Below are 12,321 nucleotides of genomic sequence, written 5' to 3'. Positions count from 1 at the left end.
TATTACTGTATACAGCGCTGGGGGTTATATTACTGTATACAGCGCTGGGGGTTATATTACTGTATACAGCGCTGGGGGTTATATTACAGTATACAGCACTGGGTGGTCATATTACTGTATACAGCACCGGGGGTTATATTACTGTATACAGCGCTGGGGGTTATATTACTGTATACAGCGCTGGGGGTTATATTACTGTATACAGCGCTGGGGGTTATTAATGTAAACAGCGCTGGGGGATTTGCTCAAGGAGAAAAATATTTTTTTCATTCTTGCTATGTGAATCTTTGACTGATTTAGTTATTTCCTCACCCCTTAATATCTGTGTCGCCTTCATTTAGGACAGAGCAGAACATAATTTATAAATAAACCAGCATTTCTAAATGAAAATAAAATGCGTCAAGACACTTTATACAGTCACTTTATAATAGTCCCAATAGCTCTATCTCCGTCGGTGGGTGGAACTACTTTCCCAGACATGCGCATAACAAAAGACTCCAGGAATATGGCCGCCCCCTGTAACTGAATGGCGAAAGCAGCGGTCTCGAGTGTATGAAACTCTTTGACGCTGTTTCCGGGCGCAGTTGGGTGACGTAGTTTCCTGTGCGTCCCGTTTCCGTCGCGTCCACACCGTTTGGGCCTCTGTTTATTTTCGTTTGGCTGTTGGAAGGGTTTTTTCTCCGGTAATCAACATGGCGATGCAAGCAGCGAAACGCGCGAATGTAAGTTACTCCGATACATTGTACATAGCGGCGAGGGGCTCCAAAAATGGCGAGATAAACACACCGGTTGTTCCGGGAAAGTCGCCCCTGTGTGGTGCCTTTCCCGAGTGTTACAGCAAAGCCTGGTATCGTATTAAATAGCTGTATAGAACCGGACATTCACAGCCGGCCTAAAGCCTTTCAGTGGTCACCACTGTTTCTTTATTGTATATGATAGCGCTATATAAATCTATATGTCTTTAAATGACTTAGCCCCTCCCCCCCGAGGATACATTCTTGCCTTTAGGCCTTTTTTTTTGCTCAGTATTCTTATAGTTCAGTAATAGTCTCATTAGTCTCATAGCTTGCATTTACTGACTCCCCGGTTTTAATATTAAGAATATTTGAAAGATATACCTTAAGCTTTTGTCTCGTCTTAGATTCAGGCACCATGTGCCTATCCCAAGCATGTTTAAATTCCATTACTGTAATAACCTCTACCACCTCTACTTAGAGGCTGTTCCACTTATCTACCACCTTATGTTACATATAAGCGTCTGCCCCTCTGGATTCTGCCACGTTAGAATCATTGCTGACTTTATTGCTGTTTTAGACCAGAATTCTTTATATGCCGCAGGTTCTTTGCTTGGCGATTTGTTTTAATCATGAACGCATCAGTAAGGGTTCATTCCGGATGTGCTACAGTGGCCTCGTTACTCTTGAAATCAATCTAAATTAGTGATCTCCCCTGTATTTGAGGAGGTTTGCCCTCCACTTGATTGTTGAGAAGTGTCCGACAAAGATGGACTAGCGCTTCAGGTGCTTAACGGCAACTTTTGAATATAAATATACTTTAAAACTTTGAATCATTAAAGGGATGAGAATCCTTGATATCCACACTAAGATTCAACAGTTTGGGGTCACTTAGGACTGTCTGTTTATGATATTCAATAAAATAACATGAAATGGATGAGAAATCCAGCGCAGACGGGGTTAATGCTGTAAATGACTATTGTAGCTGGAAACAGATTTTTAATGGAATCTCTTCATAGGCGTACAGAGGCCCTTTATCACTCCCATCAGGCTAATTGATGGTTAGAAAACCCTTTTTGTAATCGTCACAGCCGGAAATGTTCTTGTTTTCCATGAAAACAGCTGAGTGACCCCAAACTTCTGAACAGTAGCGTACGTGATGTTAGCTTGTTTTGAGCAGAGCCCTCCTCGCCTATTTCTGTAAGTCAAATTATGTTATATACTACTTATGTCCTGTCCCATTGTACAGCGCTACGGAATCTGATGGTGCTATATATATAATAGTAGTTTTGTACGGATGGGAGATGAATCCGGCTCTCCTGTGATGTCATTCCGTGCCTAAACCTGCCTCGCTTTACAGAAGCTCCAGCGCGGTGTAACAAGCCTTATCCCCCGACGTGAGCTGGCGATTATATTGGGATCGCGAGCCGGGGTATTCCACGGCCAATCGTTATAGTCTGTGAAATTGGCTACGGGGAAGGCTACAATGACCCCTGCTGTGCTGGACCAAATAGTACACAGAATAAGCCCTTTAAGGGCCAGCGGTGTGTTCGGCAACGTGTTTCATACCCCGGCTTATAATCGGACGAGGAGCACCTTTCTGATCCAATATGCTGAATCACTTTTTTCACGTCTGAAGGAGTCGCTTTTATACGAGACCGTGGAATTAAAGCAGGCGCTTGCATTCTCCTTTCTCCTCGGGTTACGGCAGAAGACAAACTTAGCCAAACAATGTAACTGGTGGCCCTCGAAGGTGCTGCCGCGGGCCTCGCGAGAGAAATCCGTCCCCTTAAACATAGTCCCAGAAATCCAATCAAACAAACAGACCAACAGAGCTCGCCGGAGGAAGATCTATACGTTTATATAATATTCATAAATTCATCACATATACGGCTGGATGCTGACCCCGCGTCTATCCAGATATCTCGGCAACCAGGCGGTAACGCTAAGCTATAGGGTCCCAGAGGACTGTGACATGAAAGCGTCAAGTCTTGGTCGCACTAGTCCTAAAACGAAGAGTTTCCAACACCAGGAACATCCTCCGATCTCGGGTGAATGAATGAATGAGTCTCCGCACATATAGTGTGAATGGACTCCGTGCACACGCAACCTCCACAGGCCGCGATCCCCAAAGCGTTCCTCTCCAAAGCCCCCCAACCCGTGAAGTCTCGCTTTTCTTTCTGTGTTTGTAGTGATTGGCTGCTCTGGTAAACGGGACGCGGATCCTTGTGCTTTATGCGGCAGACCCTACATCAGGATGGCAATATAATAAGATTTCAGCACACACCAAATGTAAAGTAATGGGGGATTCGTTCCTTATTGTAACCCTTAAACTGCTGGACACCGCGTCAAACAAGTCTTCTCTGACAGAAAAAAATGTTTCCTGCGGTGCTGACCTTTGTGACACAAATAAAGTTTGGAATCTAAAGCGCTTGGCCCCGAAAAGGAAAATACTTGCTGTTTTATTATTGTTTTATATAGCACCATCACATTCCGTAGCGCTGTACAATTGGTGGACAGGACATAAGTAGTATATAACAATCTGACAGAAACAGGTGAGGAGGGCCCTGCTCTAACAGGCTTATTTCGGCTAGAACCCCTTTGGATGGATTTTCTCCTGAATTTTTAGACCAGGTTGGCTCCTAAGTAGGTGTTTTTGGGGCTTGGAGGTTCTGTAGGTATTTGGCAAGTTGTGTTATTTGAATTTATTCATTTTATGGTTCATTTAATATGGATTTTCTTCTTTTAATATAATCTTATATATTGTCTCTTGCTGTCTCCCTTTCTTAGATTCGCTTACCGCCTGAAGTGAACAGGATCCTGTATATAAGGAATCTGCCGTATAAAATCACAGGAGAAGAAATGTACGACATTTTTGGCAAATACGGACCTATTCGGCAGATCCGAGTGTAAGTTTCTACTTCTTTAGTATTATTAACCTGCCTAAAAACCACTGACGGCGACCCGTCGCCCCATCCCTTCCATATTTCAGATTCTACTAGCTGCAAACGCATGCGACAAGCGTTATTTACTAACCGATCGATAAAGTGCTTGTGAGATTTATTTAACGCAGGATTATGAGGGTGCTGCCTTGTACCCCCTCCTCTCTGACAGGCGTGCATCAAGGGCACCTGCAAATTACCCCCCCAACACAGAAATCCCATTAATACCCCTTAAAAAGGGAAGCTTTTAGTGACATGAAGTAATCTCTTTGGAAATAGGCACGGAACGCGGTGTCACGACAATCTGATAAACACAGCCTTTCAGAATACTGCTGTGGGTGTATGGGTTGCCTAGCAACAGAATCACACTGCTACGCCAGCTTTAACATAATAGCACGGTGGGAACGCAATGAGCGGGGGGGGTGTCCTGCGGAATAAATGAAATCTGATTATTGGCCCCGTTTATTCGTTTAATGTATAGATCGGATCCCCTCGAATCACGGCCCGTGTGGACAGCGGAGGGATTGTGCGCTGTGAGATTGTCGCGTGTGTTGCGGCTCTAATACACCCGGTGATTGGCGGGGGCGTTGTGCAGCGGGCTCTGTTATTGCACCAGTGCCTGAAGCTGTCCTACGCCATCAAAGGTGCCCTTGCCTTTCATTATTCGAAAGGCAGAGATTCCTCCTGAACGGCAATATATCTGGACGCTACCGTTACCCAGCAGTCCCCCGGCACCTAAGGAGTGCGCCGACGATCTGTTTGGAGTAACGTGGGGGGGTCAGGTAAAATAATCCAGCGGAAACAAAAACCGTAGTGCAAAGGGACAAAATGTAGGAGCTGGCGAGGTAGATCAGTGATAAACGATTAATATGCCCCAGGGTGGTAAAATTAATTTAAAAAAAAAAGCCAATTTCCTGTCTAAACAATAAACTTTCTAACCATCTTACTGGCTGCTTGGATTTTTCTTAAAACCCAAGGCTAATGAGATTAAAATACTTAATATTAATATTTAATAGCCTATATAGTTAATATTCTATGATGGCGATGCTTTTAAATGAATGCTACTCACTGATGGAAGAAGAAAAGATGGCTTCACCGGTACGCGAGCGGGGAAATGGCGTGACTGTGCCGTCCGTATAATATATGTTTTTGTACTTGACAGCGGGAACACGCCGGAGAGCAGGGGCACCGCGTATGTGGTTTACGAGGACATCTTCGATGCCAAAAACGCCTGCGATCATCTCTCTGGCTTCAACGTCTGTAACAGATACCTGGTGGTATTGTACTACAACGCGAACAGGGTAAGGAGCGCGGTCATCCGCACGCGGGTTCAAACCGTATCCAGCGGGCGTGCGATTGGGGGCAGCTACTGCGCGAGAGCCTGTGACTTCTGCTATAACCCCGGCAATCACATAATTTCACGCTGACGATGATTAGAATCTGCATAAATTTTAATGGATGTTTTTGTTATGAAATGGCACGATGGCTGTTGGATGGGATGGGACTTATTAACTACTAAGGAACCCAGTCCTGGCATCCGCGACCGATATAAATAAACCTAAACTACATGTGGAGATATTAGAAGCTTTGCTATATATAAAGGGGGTGCGTAGGACGTGGATTCTTTCTATCGGATCACCTGCCCTGATTGTATTTTAACCGCTGTTCCTGCTTTCGTGTTTCCCCTTTCCAGGCCTTCCAGAAAATGGACACAAAGAAAAAAGAGGAGCAGCTCAAACTTCTCAAAGAGAAATATGGAATCAACACAGATCCCCCCAAATAAAATACCGACCTTGCGTTTTAGTATTTTTTTTTTCTTCTTTTGATCTTTTGACTTTTTTTTTGTACAACGTAATTCCGATGATATTTTAGAATGCGCCAACCAGAAGACAATTCGTTTTTTTTGTCTGTAAAGCAAATTTCTGCCGTTTCACTTTTCTTGTCTATGTGAACATGTTGAAAATGTGTACATTGTTCCAATGGAATAAATTGTTTATGAAAAAGAGCTCCTCTGTTCTTTTATGTTAATATATATATTGTATATTTATTAAGGGTGGTAGGTAAGTGGGACAGCCTCCCAGCGGATGTGGTAGCAGCTAATACAGTGAGGGAATTTAAACATGCATGGGATGCTGAATCTAAGATGAGACCAACGACTGATTTAGGGCTGAGTCTTTACATCAGGAATACTGGCCGCTAGAAGGGCCAAAAGAATCTGTCAGCAGATAGGAATCGATGTTTCTATGGGGATAGGCAAAGCAATGGGGGGGGGTTATGACTTCATAACGTTTAAATTCTGCATCAAATCTGAATACCAAGATGCGGAAGGCATGCTGCTTCTAATAACCAGTAAATGAATCGTTTGCCCCAATGCGGAACGCGCAGTAAGAGAGCGGACTGGGGCGTAATGACCACTTGTGCGATAATTACCCCGCGCGGCTCTCCTGGGGGCCGCCTGACATTTGGAGAAAGTGCGCTCGCTAATGCATCTGCTTTGTAAGAAAGGGGAGGAAAAAAACACGTATTTAAAGAGAAGCAATTCTGACAAATAATAGAGACATTAACACTGCGAGTACCGCAGGGTAAGCTGCGTATGTAAAGTGATTCTGGTGCCACGTTTGAGAAGCGGACTTATCACCATAGCAACCATAGTTCCTGCTGACTGATTCACGCAGTTGGTTGCTGAAGTGTTAAGAACCCATTTACAGCATGGAAAAAGGTATCCTAACGGGCCGGGAGGATATGAGATATAGAGGAAAGAGATATAGAGGTAGTCCTGGTTGCATGGTTATTCCTCCCCGTTCAGTTATTTCATCTCTGTTAAGTTTCTGATTTGAATGAATTGGTCCAGAAAGCCTCTGTAGGGGTAAGAGCAGCACCTCACACGCTGCCTATTCATGCGCATGCATTTCTTTCATTTTGGGTCCACAGACCATAGTAGCGCAACCAGGACTACCTCTATATCTCTTTCCTCCATTCATAGAAAAATAGCCGTTCAGACCATCTAGTTGCCCAGGGGAGGGCTGGCAGCCTAAGGGGGGGCAAGTCAAGTGAAGTGGCTCCGCCCCCTCGCACTCACCTTTCACCCCTCACGCTGCTCCCATCACTATGCGGCCATCAGACTGCTGGAAAACTGATCTAAACGGCCGCTGGGTGCTGATGCCGCCGGCCGGAGCTACTTTAATCCTTTTTTTTATTTATTTAATACGCCGGATCGGCTTGCCATATTAAAAATAAATAAATAAAGTATTAAAGTAGCGCCGGCCGGCAGCATCAGCACCCAGCGGCCGTTTAGATTCGATTTCCAACAATCTGATGGCCGCATAGTGATGGGAGCAGCGTGAGGGGTGAAAGGTGAGTGCGAGGGGGCGGAGCTTTCACCCCTCACGCGGCTCCCATTACTTGGCGGCCATCGCATACCGCCGCTGGGTGCTGATGCCGCCGGCCGGCGCTGCTTTAATACTATTTTTTTTTTCATTTAATAGCCGATCCGGCTTGCCATATTAAATTTAAAAAAAAAGTATTAAAGTAGCGCCAGCCGGCGGCATCAGCACCCAGCGGCCGTTTAGATTAGATTTCGGGCGGCCTGGGGGGCAATTGCCCCCCTGCCCCCCCGGCCCAGCACGCCCCTGTAGTTGCCTGTTCTTTCGCCTGTAAAGACCCCAACTTTAATCAGTCTTTGGTCTCGTCTTAGATTCAGGAGCCATATGTCTATCCCATGCATGTTTAATACCCTCACTGTATGAACCTTTACTACTTCTATTATATTAACTGGAGCTGCTCGCGTTTCGGGGTCCGTTGCGTATGATCACTCGTCCCAAATGCATTTCTTTTTACTCATGGACATACCTGTCAAGACCACGCTCCTGTGACCCGGAGGATTCGGGTATAGACCCGGAGAATCGGTGCTTCACGGGGAGATCTCCGGGTCAAACTCAGAGAGTCTCCAGGTATGGTCATGGAGCCGCTTGTCTGCGAGAAGGAGAGAGACAAACTGTGTTGGTTACACGGGAGAGCTAATGCGAATGAATGAAATCTAATGGAGCTTTCACACAATAAACGGAGGAAGGCTTAATTCCCGTCTAGACACATTATTGCTCTAACTGAACAGAGACAATAAAACCTTCGATGTGTTTAATCAGTGGAAATTATTTACAGGTCAGAACACGTCAAAATATTTACACCGGAGATACGTACCTGGAACAATTCTCTAAAGAATGCCAGAAACGGGACATGGTATCCTATTTAGAAGAGTAAGCGCGTTATATCGTGGTAACTGAAAGAGAATTCTCCGGCCGCCGTAAGCACTTTCATGTATATTATAATAATGTATGTAACAGCATTTACATTTTTATGGTGCCCCCTTGCAAATGTATTTGCCCCTTTCCCCACTCCCTAGCTATTATCCGTGCCAAGCAGGAAGGACTAACACACCTCCAGTCAGCTGTTCAGACCCCAGTGCGCATGCACGGAGTGCACTCCCGTTGACTTCAATGGGATCGTTTTCACTGATTGGCTAAATGGTCGGTGGAGGTCACAGAGTACTTTCATATGCATGTAAACTGTCCCTTTAAAATTACTAAAAATAGCATACTTATACAAAATTATTATTCCTATTATTATTATTACCATGATTATTATTTGTATTATCATCATCCGAATTTTTATTTTCATTAACATTATCATTATTATTTTTATTATTTTTATTATTAATGGTATTTTTTCTATTATTATAATGAATATTATTATTTGTATTAATATCATTAATGTTATTATGATTATTATCATTAATGTTATATTTTTCACTATTATAAATATCATTATTATCATCATCATTAATGTTATATTTTTTACTATTATTATATCATTATTACTATTTTCTATTATTATTAATATTATCATTAATGTTATTATTTTTTGTATTATTACTTATAATGCTCCACAAGTTAGACAGCACTTAGTGATATATTAGGAGTTACTAACTAGCTGACATTTTAAAGTCTGCTCATTAAAGGTCAGCTCGACAAGCGACGCAACTATTCATTATCGCAGCAGTTGTGCCCTTTCTTAGGAGGGGTCAAACAGGGGCCCTGCTCTCCCTCGGGCTTGCATTGCTGAAGAAGGGGAGAGCTATGATGTCATATATAAGGACTGCGCTTTACTTGGTGATGCAACGACCATGAGTGACGGGGAAAGGTGTGGTAAGTAGCAACCCATCAGCCCCACTTACCCCAACATAAGAGCTGAGATATTTTTAACATACCCGCCATCACCTTAACGGCAGCTTTCACTTATAAATATAGATTTTTAGCATTTTTAAAATTATGAGGTTTTGGTGTCGTGTCTGATCGTATAGGAAGGGGGTTTAAATCAATAAGCTGTTGACAAAAGAAAGACACTAAGAAAGGATCACGGCAGATAAAAACATGTCAGCGATGATGGGTAATTGGGGTAAATACATTATGTAGGGAAAGCGGCGTGTGTGTTATATATCCGTAGATCATTTCACATCAGGGGATGACATCATCACATTCTAGATTTATTCCTCCCTTTAAATGCCCGCTGGAACCTACAGGTTGCTAGGATACACATCAAGGGATGAATGCTTGAAGGCTCGGCTAGGCTTAGAGATCCTTGTATACTTTTGAGGAATTCCGGTTCGTCGGGGAATGTATTTTCTGCACTAGCATGTACAAACGAGGGCGCTTGGAGCGGGCGATGCCAAGAGGCGCCATGACCGGCGCGCATGAAACGCACTCAGGGTGATAGAAAGGGCCGGCTGAAGGTGGGACTCCGGGTCTGTGGGACTGTTATTCCCAGCTTTAGTCCACAGGAACAGAAGCTAGCCGATGAGGGGCATCCATACTGACTTCACACCCCAAAAATCTCAGGGGTAGGGAGCGTGGCTAGAGGATGGGCAGGGGTCATGGCCAAAGCCAAGTATTTAAAAAACAAAAAACAAAACTTACACCTTAGTAAACCTGCACCTTATGATCGAAGAAGAATTCTAGGAAATGACGTCATATCGGATCCTACATTTGGGAAGGTCTGAAACATGAAGCCCAATAATGTATGCGGGAGGCTCCATCCAACTTGTTTGCCTGATGGTCATTCCAGGTCTGGTTGGGTCCATCAGAGGAGATACTCTGGTCTTCCCAAGTGGCCCTTGATCACCGCTGCACAGAGAAGGGTCTCAGCAGGACACCGCTTCAAAATCATACCCAAAACAGATAATTTAGGGGGTAATTTACATGTTTTATTAACCTCAGGATATCCAGATTCATTGTCATGATACGGCTCTGCTCATATGACAACTCTTATGACTATCATTTACCCCATTTCAGGGGTCCAGAGAGGCAGGGAGGGGCAGTACCCACCTACCTTACCCATGAGTATTGAGAGGTGGTCATCATGTCTGGGAAATCTGAGTGAAGCACCGCTTCTTCGGGTCTCTGGGTCACCACGGGGGAACACCAGTTTGTGGGCCACCCACTTCTCTATTAAAAATAGCGTCTCTCCTGCGATGGCCGACGGGACCACCCGTAATGTCAGACTTCCCACCAAAGTCAGCGGGACCTCCTCCAAGGGGGGCTCCGGGTAGCTGGGGCCAGAAAGTTTCCAGGTATGTGGTCATGTGAGAGCTGCAATGGAGGTATGTGCCGACCTTACAGCCCCCTTTGCCAGTCGGCCCCAACTGGCCCATGAGCCTCGTGGAGTGAAAACATGGGACAGTGTGTGTGGGGGGGTGTTAAAAGTCAAGTGTTTACAGCTTTGTGCTTCAAACACCGCAATAAATTGTTTAAAACCATAGATATTTTTTGGGGGGGGCCACTAGAGTAAGAATAGATTTTATTCGACATGAGCGCCTCCTGGCATGAAGACTATAGAGAAAACATATGCAGATATTCACAAGCATTTTAATTGAAAATGAATTGGGTTACACAATGGCGGCTCCCCTCCGGAATGCGGACTGCGGAGACGTTATTAGAAAAATATAATTAGTCTTTAATTGTATTTTCTGGTATTTTGTGAATAAAAGGGGCTAGAATTAACGGGGAGCTGCCATCACAGCTGTTATCCGTACATATATTTACTCATTTATTCATACAGCTTGTGCTTTTTTGTCAATAATTTTGTTATAGAGATGTGAAAACACGTAGAAATCATAGAATTAGCATGTGGCACAAACACACTGTATGACCAATAGTATGTGGGCAGCTGGCCATCACACCTATATGCAGGCCTAAGTCTGGATACGTCACTGTCTATATGAGCTTGTTGAAGATCCTGTTTCAATACCAAACGTTGTTGGCCCCCAAAAGCTTCTGCTCTTCTGGAAAGATTTTGGGGAGTTTCTGTGGGAATTTTCTCCCCGTTCATCCAGTAGAGCGTTTGTGAGGTCCGGCACTGATGTTGGACGAGACGCCCGGCTCGCAATCTCCGTTCCAGTTCATCCCAAAGGTGTTGGATGGGGTTGAGGTCAGGGCTCTGTGCGGCCGGTCAAGTTCTTCCACCTCAAGGTCATCCAAGTCATGCTGGAATTGAAATAGGGTCTTCACCAAACTGTTGAAAGCACTGTCCAAAATGTCTTGTTATGCCGAAGCATTAAAATTATCCTTCACTTGAACTAAGTTGAACGGCTCAAACTCTGAAAAACAGCCCCTGTCCATTATCCCTCCTCCACCAAACTTTACGAGATAAACGTTCTCCTGGCATCCGCCAAACCCAGATTGATCCATCGGATTTCCAGATTCATCACTCCAGAGAATGCATTTCCCCTGCTCCAGAGCCCAGTGGCGATGGCTTTACACCACTCTAGCCCACACTAGGTTGAAACTCACCTAAACTCAATAATTAGGAGGGGGGGGCATATTTTTGGACATAAGGTGTATGTGGACATTTATTCACAGATATCGCCCTTTCTGCTGCTGCACACCTGGCCCAACAACAGGCGTCATTTCTACCCCAGCCCATTGGTTAAGCAATTGGCCAGTTTGAGCCCAGCATCCACTCCTGGGAATCCGGAGTCTCTGGGTTGGACCCGGAGTCTCCAAGGGTCTGTTGTCTTGTGCTTAACCCCACCCACAGTAAGGCTGTCACACACTAGCCCCGCCCTATTTGCATTTAGCCCTGCCCCATGTGACCCAGGGCCACAACTCCCATCATCTACTGGGTCATTTCCGTTTTCTGCACTAGTCTCCCACTCCCAACCCCTTGTATATGACGTTTCACCCCGGCTGCCTGATGATGATGGGAGTCGATTGAAAGACCTCAGCACGACCAACCGTGCTAAGAAACCCTGCATGCTGAGCTTCTGTATGGCTGAGAGTGATGGGATTCATAGCTCATTGATATATCCCAGCCACTACTCTACCACATGTATAACTACACCAATCTCTTCCTTGCAGTTCTTCCTGCAAGATGCAAGCGTGTTGGCTGAGAGTGATGGGATTTCTAGTCTAACTCTAGAATGCTGCGTTAGACATGTGATCCCCGCTCCGCATTCCTTCCATTCAGCAGTCCTGGGATGTAGGTCCGCCCACTGCCTGCCCCCCACCCTCTGCCCCCCCGAGCGGGATTGGCTCTGCCGACCCGCAGCCTGCGCAGCCATTGGCCGGCTCACCAGGCAGAGGGGATCGGTAGCA

The 12,321-nt window shown here is 45.1% G+C and overlaps 1 protein-coding gene across 1 annotated transcript; it reads left to right on the top strand.

Moving 5' to 3' along the window:
- The first annotated feature begins 573 nt into the window (after nucleotides 1–573).
- Nucleotides 574–5,679, top strand: SF3B6 (splicing factor 3b subunit 6). Its single transcript, XM_053458889.1, has 4 exons — nucleotides 574–722; nucleotides 3,525–3,643; nucleotides 4,839–4,977; nucleotides 5,370–5,679. Exons 1-4 carry the CDS (start codon nucleotides 693–695, stop codon nucleotides 5,457–5,459), a joined length of 378 nt encoding a protein of 125 aa, XP_053314864.1. The 5' UTR covers nucleotides 574–692; the 3' UTR covers nucleotides 5,460–5,679.
- The last annotated feature ends 6,642 nt before the right edge of the window (nucleotides 5,680–12,321 follow it).

This window comes from Spea bombifrons, chromosome 3 (assembly GCF_027358695.1).
Source record: "Spea bombifrons isolate aSpeBom1 chromosome 3, aSpeBom1.2.pri, whole genome shotgun sequence".
NCBI lineage: Eukaryota > Metazoa > Chordata > Amphibia > Anura > Pelobatidae > Spea > Spea bombifrons.
This window is presented reverse-complemented; position numbering and strand designations above follow the sequence as displayed.

Coding starts and splice junctions, on each gene's coding strand:
- SF3B6 (XM_053458889.1), top strand. CDS start 693: ATGGCGATGCAAGCAGCGAAACGCGCGAAT. Junction 723..3,524: donor AAGCAGCGAAACGCGCGAAT/GTAAGTTACTCC, acceptor TCCCTTTCTTAG/ATTCGCTTACCGCCTGAAGT. Junction 3,644..4,838: donor CCTATTCGGCAGATCCGAGT/GTAAGTTTCTAC, acceptor TGTACTTGACAG/CGGGAACACGCCGGAGAGCA.